This window comes from Mytilus californianus, unplaced genomic scaffold (genome assembly GCF_021869535.1).
Source record: "Mytilus californianus isolate M0D057914Y unplaced genomic scaffold, xbMytCali1.0.p SCAF_6, whole genome shotgun sequence".
Taxonomy (NCBI): domain Eukaryota; kingdom Metazoa; phylum Mollusca; class Bivalvia; order Mytilida; family Mytilidae; genus Mytilus; species Mytilus californianus.
The window spans coordinates 8,646,789-8,666,898 of record NW_026262712.1 but is presented as its reverse complement, the minus strand read 5'-3'; the positions used below and the strand labels follow the sequence as shown (position 1 = coordinate 8,666,898).

Genomic DNA, 20,110 nt, shown 5'->3' with positions numbered 1-20,110 from the left:
ATGAGTTTTTAAACCATCAAAAACTTTTTTGATCCATATGCATAATTCTCGCTCTCTAAGAGAGAGGCAAAAGATACCAAAGTGACATTCAAACTCATAAGTCGAAAATAAACTAACAACGTCATGGCAATGAAAGGAAAAATACCAAAAGACACACACCTGTATACAAAAAAAAAACGTAGAAAACTAAAGACTAAAGCAACACGAACCCCATCACAATCTGGGGGTGCTCCGGAAGTGTAAGTAGATCCTGCTCCCTATGTTGCACCCTTCGCTTTGCTCATAAGTTATCACCCAGTGATAAGTCTAATTCGGTAGGTCACATATCCGTCATCATCTGTGAAACAGATATTTCATTACGGTCAATCATTTCGTTCTGGCGTTCTGAGCCCATATACCCTGTAAACAAAAAAATGAAAATCAGCATGGTCATAAATGTTGACACTCCAATATAATAAAATAATTGTTATTCGGGCTTCAAGGGACCAAATAACATATATTGATGAATTATTTTGAGACGGTCCTTTATAACATATATTGATGAATTATTTTGAGACGGTCCTTTATAACATATATTGATGAATTATTTTGAGACGGTCCTTTATAACATATATTGATGAATTATTTTCAGACAGTCCTTTATAACATATATTGATGAATTATTTTATGACGGTCCTTTATAACATATATTGTTGGATAATTTCGAGACGGTCCTTTATAACATATTGATGAATTATTTTTGAGGCGGTCCTTTATATATCAGTAGAAGAAAGACAGACAGCACCCTGACAAAAGGAAACCAAGAATAACTAGGTCAACATAAAATTGCACGGAAATATAAGAATTGTGCTCTAGAAGAATAAGTAGGTTAAACTGTAGTACTATTTCTACAGCTAAATGACAGATATGATATTAACTTGTTTTGAGAAAAAACATCAATGCTGTATCATGGTAAAATTAACATCAAGTTTATAAATATACAACTGTTTATCTACTCAAAAGTGGATGTGCTTTTGATAAACATTGTTTGTTGTAAATTCCTTAGTATCTATAATTTAGGCGATCATATGTATAAATAAATGCAAGTAATCTTTAGTCTTGCTTTCTGTACAAATATAGACATTTTTCGTATGATTAATGCTGACGCTGATATACAAAAATTTCTTTATTTTTGCAATACACACAAATAGAGGTAAATAATATTATTTGGATTGTAAATATATCAACTTAATGTCGATTATATCATATTTTCAATAACAACGCAATATTTACAAGTACATTTCTCAATTGTCACAAAAGAGTAAATAAGTCTAAAATGACTCAGTGACGTTTAGGATTTGTGTGCATAAAAAATATACATACGTAACATATGTTCAATGTTTTTTAAAGCAAAAATAGCTTTAAATTTATCGTTGTTGTATAATAATAATAATAATTACGTCATACCTTATGAGTACAAAAGTATTACTGTAGATAAATTACTCAATCTAGACACAAAACAATAGCCATAGTTATAACTATATTTTCAAACTAAAAAGTTTATCTGAGGCCGATTAGATTTGCGTGAATATGAGTTTAATGCATTGAAAACTGACAAATTGACTACAAGAATATAAAATAATGCGCACTTTATCAAAATATCATTTGCGTGGCAGATGTTTGTCCCGAAATAAGTTATCGGTTAATTATGATAAAATATTACCTTGTTTATGCAATATACACAGAAAATAAAAATTTAACGAATGTTATATATTAAACACCTCATGCATCAAAAGCGTCTTGATCATGTTGATTCATCATTGTATTACAAATGTATAGATAGACTTATTTTTGTTTATCTTTTTGCTTATTGCCTTTTGATTATAATATCTGTTTCACATAGTAGATATGTTTCATCATAAAATAATTGTTCCACTACCGACTGATTATCGATCGCTAACGGCTCTTTACATTCATGAGACAGTACTTTGGTTGTTTTTCAACTTTATTTCATTTATAAATAATCAAACTGTATTAAAACAAAGTCTCCAGATTTGATATCAGGCCACTTTGGTTGTTCTTAATATTTTGGTGCACTCTAACTATTTCGTGTATCTTGATTCGAAACTTTAGCCCGGAGCTTACATGAAGAAAAGGAAATAATGAATTTTATAAACGCTAAGACATGTTCTTTCAAATCAATGTCCGTATATAATGGCAATTGGCGATTTTCTGCATAGTCCTGAACTTACATTTCGATTAAAATGGTTCTGTTTAATCAGCATATACTAACATATTTTATTCACAATATTACAAGTTATGGATTTGTTTCAGCAAATTAAACCTGCTTGTCGTTTTCTTTTTTTCCTAAAAATTAGGTGAAGTTTATGCTATATTCTAAACTCGATCTTACGTCAATGTTTTTGGCAGATAAGATTTATATCTTATCCTTGAGCATGTTTATTGATACTTATTAACATAATTGGTGATATAAATTAAATCCTTTAATATCATATCGCTTAATTTTAAGAAGATAATAAAAATGCCATAATGAACTATTATTACTTTTGTAGTATGAATGAATAAAAGATGTAATCTTTCGCCTACTTTAAGTGTTCTCTTTGGTGTTTATTCATACAAAATACATTGTGATGCAGACAATTTTTGTCGTTAGTGTCAGATAAAGTTCTATCCTAATTTAGGGTAATTTATGAGCAATTTGGCACTGACATTAACCGATGTAACAAACAACTAAATAACAAAATGCAACTTTAAACAGTCCATATATGCCAATACATATACCATGCGTATAACCTATTGTCAGTATTTTCTTTGTTTAACTTATCTTATGTTTTTCATTTCATTTTGTTTAATGTACTTCTTTTCACATCCCCATTTTTTCCTATATTCCTCTATTTTCCGTTTTGCTTTCGTACGTGACAGACATTCGTCTTATAACAAGGTTTCGGTTAATGATAAAATATCACCTTGTCTCTGTATACATAAATATAACATTACATTAACAAATCTTTATACCTTAGTCTTTGTTTAATGAAATGATTTAAGTCCGGTATATAATAACAATTTTTAAAGCTTTTGAGCTCATTAAGACAAGTTATGTCAACATATTGTAATCTTTCAATTAGGTGTTTATAAAGGCAACAGTAGTATACCGCTGTTCAATAGTCATAATTCGATTAAGCAAAAACAAATCCGGGAAACAAACTTAAACCATGGGAAACACATCAACTATAAGAGGAAAACAACGGAACAACAGAAACACTGAACTACAAGAAAAGCAAATGCCAACATTCATAGAAACGGACTGTCTGATAACAACTGTCATATTCCTGACTTGGCACAGGACATTTTAAGAAATAATAAGTTATTATTGTAAACCTATACTGGTTTTCTTTTCCTATTTTATGGTAATACATAAAGATAAGACGTTGTGGTATGAACTCTCATTAGACAACTATCCACAAGAGATCAAATGACGTAGATGGGAGCAATCATAGGTCACCGTACGGCAATCAAGAATTAGCAAATCCCATACCGCATAGCAAAGTATAAATTCCCTGACAAAATGTAAAACAATTCAAACGGAAAAACCAATGACCATATTTATGTACAAAACAATAAACGAAAAACAAATATGATATACTGCAACAAACGACAACAACTGGATAGCAGGCTCTTAACTTAGGACAGACACATACAGTATGTAGTTGGGTTAAACATTTATGATGTTAGCGGGCACCCAACCCTCTCCCTTACCTGCGTTAGTGGTGTAACAACACAACAACAGGAACAAATCGAAAAAGGGCATGACTGATCAGGTCGACATAAAGCAAAATAACTAAATGACTAAAGACACAGAGTACCGATCGAACAGTACTCGCCGTTACTGAAAGCTAATTATAAAACCAGGTTTAATCCACATTTTTGTATGTAAGGAAATGCCTGTACCAAGTCAGGAATATTAAAGTTGTTTTCCATTTGTTTGATGTGTTTGAGTTTTGGAATTTGCCATTTGATAACGGACTTTCCGTTTTGAATTTTCCTTGGAGTGCGGTATTTTTGTTATTGTACTTTTTCCTGGTAGTTACTCTATTGAATAATGACAGTCTTAGTGTCTCATTGAACTTTCAATGATAGAACATAAAGGTATGAATAGCCCCGCATAGTCCTTTGTTGACTAAGTGTAACAAAACAGGCATTGAAAGCTCAGGTTAAAGTTGCAAAAGAATACGCCAATAATTGTGCAAAACTATTTCTTCATCGAATAGCGAATCACAACATTTCTTGTTGAATATAACGTTTAAGTCTGGATAACTTATGAGTAGTCTAGAATAATATCGAGTAAATTAAACCTGATGACAGTTATACTATAAACATATGTCTTGCTTAGTATCACACTTTCTGTGCTAGCTCTGGATTGGTAGAGCTGCTGGTTGACTATAACTATCCAGTGAAACCATCCGTCCAGAAGCCTGTTCATTGATAGCATGATTGATTTAATTGAAACATCAAGTTGCATCTACCTGATGCAATTTTGATATTAAGACAGTTTTGCTCTTTGTGGTAGAAATGCTCTCAACAAATCAAAATAGTTAGTTTACCAAATATGAAAAATCTTATTGAATGTAATAACAGAAATACGTGTCGTAGGCATGCAACCGATATTATCCGTTTTGTATTGCGCAGTGACGACCCTTTTTGTCCCATATGTGACCCCACCCCCATTACAGACGATACAAGTAGGCCAAAAGATAACTTAGAATTTGCCTACTATCATTTCGTCAGGTAAATAAACTTGAATGACATTTCAACGGTAATCAATCCTGTAGGAATAAAATGAACTTAATAAATATTAAAATGGGGATACAATAACAAACAATAAGACATAATGTTTGACCTTCCAAACTTACACGATGAAGGTTATTCTAGAATATGTGATGCGTGCGAACGGAATTCGGTAACAAACGATTTTTCATTCACCATATGAGATAAAAAAAAAATATTATGATATAAAGATGGAATACAATAACTACGACAAGAATATATCACAAGACTGAAGACAAACAGAACTCCGAGTAAAAGTAACAGACATCAGAAGGATTAGATGCCGAGTGTTAAAAGTGGAACTCGTCCGAGGAAAAGTAACGAATAGAATTTGAGACTCTTAATTCTTTTTTTTTTTTTGGTATCTTCCGATTTTATCGTAGTTTTTTTTTCTTTGTGTCAATCATTTTCACGGTTCTTTGTTTCTTCTAGATTCCTATCCAAGACCTTTCAACTAGGTTCTTTTTTCTTTTTCTTCTCATTATTTATTTATTCATGTTTTGTTTCGTACTCCATATAAAAAAGAAGACACCTCCCATTTGTGTAAAAATAGTAGCTCTAGGATACGTATCAAGTACTTTCTACTGTTTATAAAATGCTACTTGAAAATTATGTATTCTTTACAGTTTTTACCTGAATATGAGATTTAGACGAACTATAAAAATTGCAGTAAACGTTGACAATAAATGATGGAATTCTGATGATCAAGATTAAAAAATTTGACAAATCCACCTGCCAAAAAAAGACATACAATTTATACGAAAACACTTGAAAGGGGATAAATCTTAAGTCTTCGACCACAACCACGTGATCACTGTTGGAAATGTTACCTCTAATATTACACTTGGAGCAATATATTATTTTAGTCCCCCGTCGATTATTATAATTACATCATGGTCTGTATTTTAGAGACATGCTGCAATGTTTAAAATACAACTGATCTCGTAAAGTTGATTTCAGTTTACAATTAAAAAAGTTTATTACATTTACAAAGCCTTTGGTTATATTTCTATATCTGCCAATTATGATTTGCAAGGAATGGTCACTTACCAGAAAATTAGACTAGTTAGTTTGTCTATTATATCTGGACTTATTGACTCCAACATACTATGTACATGTTTCTGCTGATGAATACATTGCATAATTATAAAAACTGCGTACGTATTCATATTATTATCGTAACATATACATGGTGTACAATATAGGTATGGTAATGTAAGTATACAAGTTCATCATCAGATCAAGGTCTAAGATTTGGGACACACCTTTGGGTCATGAAAAACTATTATAATAATATGACTCATATTGTTCTTTCACTATAAGAAAAGAAGCACTTAATACAATCGAGTACGATCATATTCATAACTTGAATAACGAATGGCATGGAGACATGGCCTTGACTTATACCTTTTTACAAAAAGGAGGACAATAACGTGATATGTGGATCGCATTTCACATACAAATCTGATATGGAAGCCGTTTCAAAGCAGTAACATATTTCGAAATTAAAATCAAAGTACAACTGGAGTTAGGGTTTTATAAAAGACCTTTCCAGCCATACTGGATTTATTCTGTCTTTCTATTCTTTTGTTTTCAGTTACTAGTGTTCAGGACAACACACATTATAAGCATGATCAATGTAAACGTACGATATCTTTGTAAATGTGCAGGAATAATCTGCTTGGAATAACTTTCAACGGATACGCTGGAGGAAGCAAAATACATAAAACATTTAATGACATATATGTATTAAAACTTAAACGTGCCAACAGAACATCCAAAACCGTCTTTCAAATGTGCTGGCATTCAGAAGATTTTAAGGAAATCAAAAGATCCCGTAGAATCCTCTAATGCTGTTGTGTTATTTAAGAAAGACTCTCAAAATGTACTTGGGCCGAAGTCCTTTGTCATTTATTTCAGATACATGTAGTTGTATCCCAACACAATGCATTAACAGTGTAAAAGATTGATCTGTACATTTTGCTTCATGGCCTAGCTGTTGGTCTCGTTAGTATATTTCTTATTCTCTCTTATAATAATAATATCTATGCAAATCGTGAAAACAAATCGGTTTAAAATTGATGTTTCCATTGTATGACTTATAAGTCTTCCCTTCTGTATTGATATTATGTCTCATCAACAAACATTATGTAGGTCTTTACTCAAATCAGATTTAACTCTGTTCGATCGGAATTTACTCGAAGCTTTGTAATACTTCCTTGTCAAAATCATTTTAACATTTGTAAAACAAACTGCATCCACTTCATTTGAACTCTAGGGGATAGATGTCTCATTGGCAATCAAACCACATCCCAGTATTACGTAATTTCGGAGAAAAGGGTCCTAGATTCTGGCTATCGGAATACTCAGACAGAACAATTCAGAAATTCTACTTCCATCCTCATCAACAATGTTGCACAGTCATAATAGATGTCCTCGTTATTAACGTCTGGACCAATAAAAACGTCCAAAACAAGACTTCCATTAGATATCATATCAGGAAACCTGTAACATCAATGTTTCAGGCCACGAATGTGACCTAATCATCGTGCACCTATGAAAATCGACTATTCACTTATTTTTGTTTCATTGTTACAGGAACTACTAGTAACAATTGTTCGTATAAGAACATCTTGTTGTGATAAATGCACTAGTGTCAAACGTTTGTAAGGATATAAATCATACCTGTAAAATTTAAAACTTGAGGAGGTTTGACAACAATTCATCAATGAAAATCAAGAATTTCAACCGGTGGTTTCTTCATCAACTCTCCGAGAACAAGATAAAATGGGATTTCCTATAATGTGCTAAGGAAATACATGATGCCAAAATAAATATGAGGGTCTGGATAGGGGATTTGGTCTTCATTTCTTTGTTCTTACGAATTTGCCAAATTCGCATTGTATATTCCTGGAATTTTCGTTTTAGATTGGTTGTGTAGTTTAAGAAGAAAAAGATGCAAACGAGATTTTCCTAGGTTTCAATAATATCTAAGAGGCATTAATTATTGCACATTGAGAATTCTATAAGTAGGCTCGAAATCATCGTTTAAGGTCTAATATTGCAGGAATTTAGAAGAAAACGCCGATCAGAAACTTTTAAGCAAATATTTTTTCTCTCAAAAACCTCGCGCCATTTTCCCTGTCTAAGTCGGTTCGAATTCGCCTTGACGTTTCACACGGGTGAACGATAATGTAAAGCATAAACAGATGACAAAAGCAAGAAAAAATGAATGCCACTCTTAGTGGTTGCAATAACTTATTTTGGCGTTTTGGAAAATTTTGGAAAAGCTGAGCTGACAAGTTATACCCTGCTATCGAATTGTGTTCTGTATTTGAATTGCCTGACCCCTATGGGTGAAATATATGCAGATAAAGTTATCATTAAGTTAGTATTTTTGTATGCTTTAATGTAATCTCTAACCTTAAAAAATGCACATTGAGATTTTACACACAAATATATTTCTCAATGTACAATGGCTTGTAAAGTACATTTGCTGTCTGTGTACTATGTTACCAGTATTTGTGTTAGTACAATATACTCTCTACACATTTTCCTCAGGCTAAAATGACCTTAAATAGATTTGGTAATTCCTTGTAGCTCCCTTTTTGGTCATTGAATTTCAAATGATTGGGTTTGCGCGTTCTGTTGAAGGTAAATTAAGAAAATGGGTCAAACTTTTTTTCTTTTGATGTATATTTTGTAATTTTGTATGATTGGTCTGTTACTTCTTATGTATACACATGTATTGTTTTTGTCTTGTGTGCATTGACCCATTGGTGTAACTGGATTTGCCCTGATGGCATAGCTTTTTTTAATGTATTATTTTTTTCTGTTATAATTTTTAACACAAATTATCGTCTTTTACAAAACTTTTATTAGGAATTATGACCTTGACGTTAGATATAGTGACCTCACATTCAGTAGGGATATTCGTCGATTATATATGATCCAAGTAAGATTTTAATCACATAAGCGAGTATTTGATTTCGCATCTGGATACCACTTTCGATGCACGATTATTTGTATTTACTATGACCCTGACCTTTTAATAAATTGACCTCATAATCAATAAGAGATCTTCCCTTCATAATATGTGAGCATATATTCAAGTTCGACTGCCATCTGATATAAAGTATGTAGTTACGCATCCGGGAACCCTATTTCTGCACAAGTTGAGGTCTATACTTAGTTACTATGACAATCACAGTACCGGTATTGAACTCTAAAAAAATCCTCTTATTTCATGTAATTATGTATCCAATAATGTTTCATCTCATATGCAGTATTTGATATATTATCTGGAAACCCCTTTTCTGCACTATTGTTTTTATTAACTATGGCCTTGACCTTTTGTTTTGTTTTGATTTCTAAATCAATAAAGATCAATAAAGGGTCTTCGCCACATTAAATCTTAGTAAGGTTGCAATCTTATATAAAATATTCTGAGTTAGCATCCGTGAACGCGAATGTATTACGGGTCAAAAACTATATACCAATACCCTACCCTATCCATCGAAGGAGTTGGGTTTCAAAGTAAATGTAAACACCGTCATAATATAGGGTGGTAAAGGGTTATTTTCGTGCAACGTGATCGCCGTTTTTTATTTCACGTTCAACGTGTTTTTACTTTTTAATTTAACGTTCAGTCGTGCAAGACAGGTGCCTCGTTCAACGTGTTCTGCTTATTTAATTTTGCGTGCATCGTGATTTTTAAATGCTTATTTTGCGTGCTCGGTATTTTTCAAATAAAATTCAAATACTTTGCAGGGATCGTCAAGAAATACTTTTTTAAAAGCCGTAAACCATTTACATCATAAATGTGTATACTAAATCGGGAATAACAAGTAAAACAGAGAGTTAATATATACAAGAAGACAGTGACTCAGTCACAATAGGTTCACAACAGTCGGCTTTATTTCTCGCGCAACGTTCATGACAGCAATTATTTCACGTCCAACGTGAAATTATGTCTTATTTCACGTTTTTTCCGTTCAAGCACCCCCTTTACCACCCTCATAATAACCCATTTTGAATATTTTGTTTAGTGTGAACGTGATAGTTTGCAAGGATTTCTACATAGTACGGGTGAATGTCAGTTTTCCACTGGTTAAGAGCTTCCAATTATGTAAACATGTCAATATTCTTTCTTCTATTCTGCAATGACTAATTTTCTAGTCAATGTTTTCCGTTGTAAACAAATAATTCAGTTTGAAAGCGTGACCTGGTTTTGTATATATATCAGTTCGTTGCACTGGTATATGACAAGGGAAGATAAATCGATACCAGAGTTTGTTTACGTTTTCTGTTAGGATACGTCAGCAGAAAAAGTTTGTTTGAAGGCCAAAATGCAATTGGGGATACCGATACATGAAAATGGTCTACACGTACGGGGTAAATGTTTGAAAAAAAGCAGCATGTAGGGTAATAAGTGATACGATCGATAAATTATCATATTAAAGCAAATTTCTTATTTTTTAATTCACTTCATGTATTGAATTATATTGTAAATGTATGTAATTTTGTATTCGTACAACAAATATTCGACTTTTTAAAGAAAACTCGACAAACCCTTTCATATATTCAGACAAAAATAACCCCAGGCTGTTATACGATAGATATTTAAACATTTAAATATTATTGCATAACGGAAACAAAATCGGTCAACACATTCACGCTGTTCTCTCAAACAAGTTAAATGACCCAAATTTAGGTCAAGTACTTGAAACAAACAACTAAATCCGCAACCATAACACTATTTTGACAAATAAAGACAAATATGTTTTTCGACTAGATGAACTTGTTTTCGTGATAATAGTTACATGTTTCAGCTAAATCTATTTACGAAATAGGCCTATTGTCTGCCAAGTTTTTTCAATAAATTAACGGTAGCTGGCCAATGGTACTATGTGTACGGTATAGAGAAATCGTTGTTTTATCAATTGTGTGTATTTTATTGTACGATTAAAAGCCATTTTGAAGTATTAGTAAATGTGACATAAACCTTACAACACCAACGACACCTCAAGGTTAACAGATTTCACTTCGGTCACTTTGTTTCTTCAAAATATTATTCGGTGCAAATCATTTTATATTTTTATGTTTATCATAATTTATATAAACAAAGTTTTTTCTGCTATATGCATGCTGTATAAATTCGGGAATACCAATAACAAACAACAGCTGCTGTGAACGATCGATAAACAAAGGATTACTTCTTCTTAGCTATATACATTTTTTTCACATTTTTTGTTTATCCTTTACTTGTTTGGCTCTTGTTAGCGTTTAACCCATATTTCTGTTTTCATGTTAAAATCACATAAAAATGACAAAATAAAGTATTAAAATCCTGCAAAGTAAGGTTTGCCAACAGATACTAGTTGATTAAACTTGAAGAGTTCATTTATCTGTAAATAGGCAAAGATTTGATCGATTGGCTTAACATCCAGAATCAAATATTTGATGAATATTCATGACGAGTCAAAACTTGTAAGTGACAAGAGGGAGCAAAAAGTAACCAATAAGAAATAGGATTTGATTATCAGATAAATCAAAGCTTTTGAATTTACAGTAATTTTTAACCAAACAAAATGTACTTAAATGTGTTCTGAATTTTTTAAGTCGACAGATTGCTGTCTCTTTGGTGTACATCCCATATTTTCTTTCATTCATATCTTAAAGCAAAGGCATAAGATTTTATCTGTTAAGTGTCTCATTAAGTATGATTCGGTCACTCACTCTCTGTATACATGTATGTTGGTTGGTAAGTGTTTTTTTATTATCTTGATAGAAGACATTTCTTAATCTATGCCAGGCTGAAGATGTCAACAAAATGGGTTAAGGCTGGCACTTAACTTAGGTAGAAATGTACTGAGGCACAACAAAACTAATTTTCTTTTCTTTGTTCAAGCACTGAGGAATTACAATGAAGTCTGAATTTTTTTTCTTTCTCTGCATTCCAGAAAAAAAATCTAAATAGAGTGTTTCTTACACTTTATTTGTTTTACAATTATATAAAACATTAACAAGTTTAAACAACCAATCTTTCATAAAATACACAAGTAAACTTTACCTTTCATGCAACTTTAACACAAATAAACAAGGACTTCCATACAAAATTAGCACAAGTCAACCATACTTCCATACAAAATTAGCACAAGTCAACCATACTTCCATACAAAATTAGCATGAGACAACCAAACTTTCATACACAAATAGCACTGTAAGAAAAACCATACTTCCAAACAAAATTAGCACTAATTTAACATTCACACAACTTGTATAGATTGCACCAAATTAAATTATAACTCCCAGCACTAAATACTGACCGTTTGCAAAAAATCTCCAACTGTTCACAAAATGTTTCTTTGGAACGAAAAAATGTCTATATCGAAATAACATTAAAAACTAATAATGCCATTTTCAATTGCAAGCGAACATGCATATTTTACAACTTTCATAACTTTTTTTCTCTCTAATCTTCCACGACAAACTTGTGAACATTTTTCACTAGCACTTTCTTTTCAGATGGCAAAATTTATATAATTCTTAACATTTCTAAATGGACTTCGTGTACCTACAGTCCAGAACATGTTCAAAATTTACAATTAAAAAGTTTTACACAATAACAAAAGGTCATATATTCAAGTCATACATTAATTTGCATGTTCATGAATATTTAAATTAATATCACAGCACCATTTGAAATAAGTTCCGTTTTCCCGACTGACAGTTGCCTACAACAGCAACGACCTAGTGGTATCAACTTCCTTCAAGCCTCGAAGGGGCGTGCTCGACAAACTACTGATTGTTTGTGAGTTTTCTGAACCCCTGAGGGGGAGCCAGTCGTTCATAGAAAAAATCACAGATAAATTGTTTCTATTTGGAATTTTCAGATCTAATGCTGGTTATCAAGAGTTTGTGTTGAGTCCATATAACTAAGAATAGCACGCCCTACGATACGACATTGTGCCAAATCTTGATATACTTGGTGTGCATCACAAGCTGGGAAAACTTGATACATTGGTGGCTCCACCTGTAAAATAAATTTAAGCAAAATTTAAATATTTTTCATAACATGATTGAACAAAGTGAACAATTTTAAACATTTTCATGCAATAACACTGTAAAATTTTGTATATTAGCATTATATTCATTTTCTCTGGAAATTTTTCCTTATAATAAAAGTGCTGATTCTTGGAACACTTCCATGCTTTAATGCTACTCGTTTCTACTTTGCTTGCCTTTTAAATTTTTTTCAATTAAAAAAATTAACTTTTCCATCAAATAGCAAATTTTAACACTCCCTTTTTGTTTTAAGTAGCTTAGCAATCCATTTTTTTATTATCAAAATTTTTTCTTTGCTTTTTTTTTTTTTTTTTTAATTTCTTTAATTGTTTTCATTTAACTTGCTCTGTTTTAGACATGAAACAATGAACAACATTTTTCTGTTTTTTTGCTTTATCAATTTTCAAATTTACCTTTTTGTCAGCCACCATGTCAATGATTTGTTGTAGTTGCTCAAATGTTCCCTGAGGAATGCCAGCTATACTTTGTTGTTTAGCAGCGAGTACATTCAGATTAATACTGACTTCAGACAATGTGTTTCCACCAACCAGTATTAAACCTTCCTGTAATGAAATACAAAAGTTATAAGTAAAGGCATACATTTAAAGCTGAAGATTTTTATTTCAAATATCCTTTGAAACATGACTTTAACACAACAGAAAATTTTAGTTTGCAATATTTTAAATTCTAGCATGCAATTTCTGAACCTGTGTACTGTTTGTCTTTTGATGTCAGTTTATATAATTTTCTGAGATTTCAGTGATGGTGGTTAGGGTTATATTTTTAAACATTCTTATTTAAAAACGCTTTCCCATTTTTTTAGACCCAACATTTTTCAGCTGATTCAATTTATAAATGCTACTTGAATTGTAATATTAAATATTGCCCAAAATCTTTTTGACCAATTGAATTAAACTATCAAGTTAGTATTAGGATATCAAAAACAGATTTTTTAAAGTATGGCCTAAACTTCCAAAGAAACCTACCCTATTCAACACTTTGAGATCTCTTTGGACTGTTCTTGGAGAACTGACAAAATCAACTATGACATCTACACCGCCTCTGCAAGCATCTAGAGTCCTCTCTACAATGTACTGTTCGTGGTCTTCTTCATTCCAATGTATTATGTCGTAGCAGCCATGATCTTGGGCCGCTAGGAGTCTGTCGATACTGTGATCAGCTACATACACTCGGACTCCATTATCTGTTGGACCTACTAAAGCTTGGGCTATTTTGACGGCCCATAGACCCAATCCACCAGCACCAATAATCATAACATTAACACAAGCTGAAAAAGAAATGAAATGTACAATTAGTTATAAATAACTGAGATGTAATTCTTCAGTCTTATGTGGAATACATAACAATACTGCCGGTTTCTTCCAAGTAGACATGCAAATCGAAAATTTTGGGTTTATTTTTTTTTATAATTATTAAAGTGACAACCCACTTTTGAGTTTTCTATTCTGTATGTTAAACTGTCCCTTAATTTTAAACAGCATTTAAAAGTTTCATTTTTTTTTTTTTTTTTCATATTTTCTCTCTTTCCCATTTGTAGTAACTTTTATCTTTTTTATTTTTTAATTATCAACAAATTGTAAGGAATATGCACCAAATGTTAGGAAGTTTTTATATCTGTCAAGACACTTACATTTTACTTCTCTTAATTTCTCTACATGTGACTTGGCTTTAATCAGTGCACAATATGCAGTCAACGCACTTCCGGACAACTGTGCAGCTACTTCAAGTGGTATTGAAGGTGGAATCTGTATACAATTTGAAACATCACTAACAGCTAGATATTCGGCACAGCCCGTGCTTAGCACACCTTCATCTGGGTACAGAATAACTTTGTCGCCCTGTGTGAAGTTTTTATTTGGCAGTGAACTACAAACATCTTGTACATATCCAGCAATTTCCAAACCTGGCAACTGAGGTCTGATGTCCCTCTTTTTAACTTGGCCTTCTGCAAAGCAAGCACCTGCACAAGCAACCTGCAATACAATGACAATGACAAATAAATTTCAGGAATCTAGACTAAGGTTTTTCTCTTAAATAGACAATACTGAATAGACAATATTTATTAATATAATAATTGGTAAAGGCTCAATACATTGTATTAAAATACATAAAATATATGACTGGGGACTATAATAACAAAGGGTCATAAACAAGTCAAGTGCCTGTACTATAATAATCAATATATAAATTCAAATAAATTAAATACTTAATTTAATCATTACTTTTTAATTTTTGGAGAGTCAATTGACTTTGATATGAATCTATTATACATGTACAAATGAGTACATGTATAAATGTATTTGATATACATGTAGATGTACAATGTTCAAGTCCTGATAATTTCTCTCCAGATAATCAGCTTCTAATCTAAGGTCAAATTATGGGAAAAGTAAAATTTAGGAAATGGATTTGACCTTGTTATGAATACACGGGCACGTATACAATACATGTAGAAATGTACACCAAGTATCTATTTCATGTAAATGACTATATCTGTATATGTACAACTACAAGTCATGATAATTTTTCTTTCCAGATATAAATCGGCTTCTAATTGTAAAAGTTCAACTCTTAAATATGATAAATATAAAATTACTAAAAAAATTTTAAGTAAATAATTCAATAAAAATTAACTTACCCTAACTAAAAGTCCTCCTTTGGGTATTGGTGGCATTGAAGTTGATCCACACTCAAACGGGGATACACCAACATCATTCAACAGTCTTTCGTTATCCAACATCTTTCTGGAAATAAAATAATTTATTTTACTGTCTAACCTTCTGATATACGCAAACTTTCCACAAAAACTGACTAATGCAATACACACTGCTCTTCATGTATTGATCACTGTATCTGGGACTCCATGTGCATTCAGTAAACACGCAGTGATCATTCCAACTTTCATTACGCATGCGTACATAATCATGTTCTTTTTTTAGAAATAGGGAAAACAGCTGATCAGTGAGTGATCGGTGACCATGAACAAAAAAAAGCAATAAACCACAATGTCCTGACAATAATTTGTGGGTAGAAAACGTTTAAAGTTCTACGACAACTTGATAAAAGGGAAATTGTACGTAAAAAAAAACACAAAAAGGGAGTTTGTATTGAAATAAAAAACAATGAAATATAAATAAACAATTTCATTCTGGGTCAGCAAAAATGTTAGGAAAACATTTATGTACACTCTGAATATTTATAACTTTGCTATAATTATCCACAATAAACGGCATAATAGCAAAATAATAATACAAGCACAGAAAAATCGTTTATAAAAGATTAAAGATCATTAAACAAAGTTATGAAATAATTATCAACTTACCTTATTTTATTTATTACAATATGTCTATCATATGATTTTATAATCCTTGGTTTAATATGAATATTAAAATATTCCTTCTAATAATGTTAATATATTTTCACAATTTATTTTCTTAATATTATTATCCAACTTTACATCAGCAATGATTCAAGTCAACTGAAGGCTTTATCACGCTACACTGTAAATATAATCCTTGGGAATCACCCATTCTTCACGTGGACAAAATTCGGTCGAGGGGCACCGAAAGGATTTACTGTTATTGTGTTTACAAAAAATAGAATGACTTTTACAAGTTACAATTTATTGATTCCACTTTTATTTTGTATTTTGATTTTGTATTCCAAGAGCAAGTAAATTACTCATAAACTCTGTGAAAAGATATCGTCTGCTATAGAGTCCATATTGTCTATTTTAACATGAAGGTCAGTCAGCCGACAGTAAAGTGAACAGCATCTAAGGAGAGTATACTTGTGACCCAGATTAGAGAGGTCAAGAGATAAAATTCGTGCTACTAAACGTGACACATTAAAAATTGAAATATTTTAAGTTTTCTGTTTCACTAGAAAAAGGAGCCTGATGCGAACTGTTTATTGTTTTTCTCTCTGGAAAAAGAAATGCATAAGATTTATTCTCTGTGTGCTCCTTGCGTGCAGCATTCGTGATCGAATTCAGTCATTTCATTTTTGGGTGTAAAATGTTTTGTTGTCTTTATGCGGTAAAGATATTATTATTAAGATTAAAAATGAGGAGCATGATGCGATATTTATTGTTTATCAATCGGGAAAAAGAATTGCATAAGATTTATTCTTTGTGTGTGCTCCTTGCGTGCAGCATTCGTGATCGAATTCATAGACCTTTCTGATGTGCATTTGTGCAACACGTAAACCATAATATCACGGTTTAAATTTGTGATACACTATTTGGGTGTAGCAAGGTATAATAATGATTCAAATGTTTTGTATTTTTTCTTTAAGCGTTAAAGTTTTTATTTTAAAGATAGTATTTCTCTTTTACAGTAGCCCATAACAGATTGCAAGTAAAAATTGGTGTTTTGCGAAAAAGAATACACGGAGATAGGTATTATTTGCCAACCGTGAGACAACTCTTCGTTAGAGACCAAAGGTTATTTCATGTCATACGAAGACCTTTGTTTTCATGATTTCTTTTAATTAAAAAAAAGGGGGGACTCGGAGTATAAACAAAAGCGTTGCTGGTTTTTTTTTTTCGTTTTTTTTTCATGGGCGGTTTCAAAGGGGGCTCAATGTGTCCCCTAACATCGTGAAAATTGAATATTTTGGAATATAAAACGGCCGTCAAAAAATTGTTTGGCGTTCTCCACTAGTCAAATCCTGGACTTCGCCAATAAATTTTACACACCAACCAAAATGACAAAAAACACTATTGGCATTGTTGAAGTTCATAACTTTGGACTGTTTTTAGGCAAATTTTGGCGGAGTTAAACTTGTTTATCGAGACCCAGAGAACAGTAAAACTCCAACTGTTTTATCATTTTAATAAAAGTGTCCGGATAACTTTGAACTATTCTTACTTAAGTTATCCAAAAATAAAATGATCATGGACATTTAATTTGAAAATTTTGAATCAGCGATAACTTTTAAGCACAAAAAAAATTGTAGATATAATAAAATTTTACCGAGATAACCTTGTGACATGTTTAAGACTGTACCCATCGTAGTGTATATAAATGAAATCATCAAATAATCTAAAAAAGAAACAAAAAAGAAAGTCCCCGATTTACAATCAAACTTCATATGTAAAACATGTCCTTTCATAATTTTTTATTTTCTTTTATCGCAAACATTATACGAATAAAAACATGTACTAACCTCCGACTTGGTATCAAATATCGAAAGTCCAAAATTACTGACATAGTGATACACTGCTATACAACTAAGTATTATATTTACTCTGACAACTGACTGAACAATGGAAACAGACTGTCATGCACTTACCATTTATTGCAGTCAAACTAGTTTTAGTTTACGGTTTCGGTTTTTGAATGGTTTAAAACCAGCTAAAACCAGTTTGGGTTAACCAGTTTATAAACAAATAAGAAGTTCAGATATTGCCCCGGTTTGTTAAACTTTTTCAAACCACACGAGGATGTTTGATTAGTTTTGAAAACCTTTTTTTTTTCAAGAAAAAAATGTTAAACCAGTTTCGGTTTGGAAAACAAATAGAAAGTTTGTATAACGACGCGAGTTTTCGATAGGCCGACTATACGGCCTTCAACAATGAGCAAAACCTGTACCGTATATTCAGCTATAATAGGCCCCGACCTGGCAAGATAAGACACAAGGTTCATTTTATGATTCCACAAATATATATATGTACTTTTCGCTTTTCTTTTCCATGGTAATATTGAAAGATCTTGAATATTGCACCCAATTTGCTGTTTCAGAATCTAGAGGAATATGGGTAATTTGATTATTCGTACCCCCAAAATGAACATAAAGTCACGTAATTGGTTGAAAATCATTTGTTACGGACGTTTGAACTAATCAACGTTTTTGGGTGCTCTTTTGAAAATATCATAATAGAGCTACTGCCAATCAATTAATCTAAAAATAGAAACTCAATGAGAACGGGAAGTCGAGAGAGTACAATCCAGCTATGTTGGTCATTAAACAGAAAAGTTACTTTCAGTGATATTTTTATACGCATTGTATATCAACGAAAATGCCATATAATCTATAAAAAAAAATAAACAGAAAATAAAGTCTTCGTCCTACACTTTAACTAAATAATGTATAACGGGTACTTTAATCATTTTTAACTTAACCATTTGTATTTTCTTTTTTCGCAAGCATTTAACACTCAGAAATGTAAGAAATTAAAAAAAAATGTACTAACCTCCGACGTAGCATCAAATATCGAAAGTCCAAAATAAGTGACATACTGATACACTGCTTACTAAGTACTATATATAATCAACTGACTAAACAATGGAAAGAGACTGTCATGCATGTTGTGCCGGCACTTCCCATGCACGTTCACGTGAAACGAAAGTGGTAGAGGATTAAACTATATTTAAAGGGCGCGTTTTTAGACGAATCAGAATCATGCTTAGAACAACTTGTTTTATAAAAATCAAACTGAAAACGCTTCACGGAATTGTTAACTTACATTTCTTTCTTTGTTAATTGTAGATTTTAAAATATATAATTTATTGAATATACATTAATCGTATATTGTAGGAAAAATACAAAATTTATTTGCATGAGCTTTGGAAATTAACAAACAGAGAGAACAGATAACAATCCTCGAGTAACAATCAAACTGAAAACGCTTCACGGATTTCTTTCTTTGTGAATTGTAGTTTTTAAAATGTATGATTTATTGAATATACATTAATCGTACATTGTAGAAAAAAAATACAAAATTTATTTGCATGAGTTTTGGAAACTAACAAACAGAGAGAAAAGCGAGGCTCGCTCTCTAGTTTTTATCCTATTCCGTGGGGAATCTTATTTTTATGAAAATAGCATAGCTAACTCCCTAAAACATTATGAACGAAGAAAAATATAGATTTGAACTTGAAGTTTTGATAGAATTTGGTATTACAAGTCTTATAGTTTGAGATCTGAGCGAAAGAAAAAAAATATCACTGAAACGTTTATTTCGTATAAAACATTGTTTTTCTGTCTCGGAACTTGTGCCAGATGAATTGATATAGAGTTCAAATAGAATTCTGATAATCAATTCCTTTGTATATTCAAAAATGAATTTTAAAAAAATCTGACTTTTTATTAAAGGTTTTTTTCCCTAGCAGCGTATATTCATCCATAGAGCAAACGAACTCTTGACAGTCAACTGCTGAATGTTTGCTTAAGTTAAGTACAGTTGACCATTAGA

General features: G+C 31.7%; 1 protein-coding gene across 4 annotated transcripts; it reads right to left on the bottom strand.

Moving 5' to 3' along the window:
- Positions 1-11,800: 11,800 nt before the first annotated feature.
- LOC127706804 (uncharacterized) lies at positions 11,801-19,266 on the bottom strand. Of its 4 annotated transcripts, XM_052211486.1 has the most exons (7): positions 19,109-19,246; positions 17,889-17,957; positions 15,551-15,656; positions 14,543-14,885; positions 13,878-14,179; positions 13,305-13,454; positions 11,801-12,859 (listed from the first exon to the last, which is right to left on the bottom strand). In XM_052211486.1, exons 1-7 carry the CDS (start codon positions 19,150-19,152, stop codon positions 12,722-12,724), a joined length of 1,152 nt encoding a protein of 383 aa, XP_052067446.1. In that variant the 5' UTR covers positions 19,153-19,246; the 3' UTR covers positions 11,801-12,721. The 4 variants fall into 4 exon arrangements, with proteins under 4 accessions (XP_052067446.1, XP_052067448.1, XP_052067449.1 ...); XM_052211488.1 differs by lacking the exon at positions 17,889-17,957 and having other exon boundaries at positions 19,109-19,266; XM_052211489.1 differs by lacking the exons at positions 17,889-17,957; positions 19,109-19,246 and adding an exon at positions 18,082-18,194.
- Between the last annotated feature and the right edge of the window lie 844 nt (positions 19,267-20,110).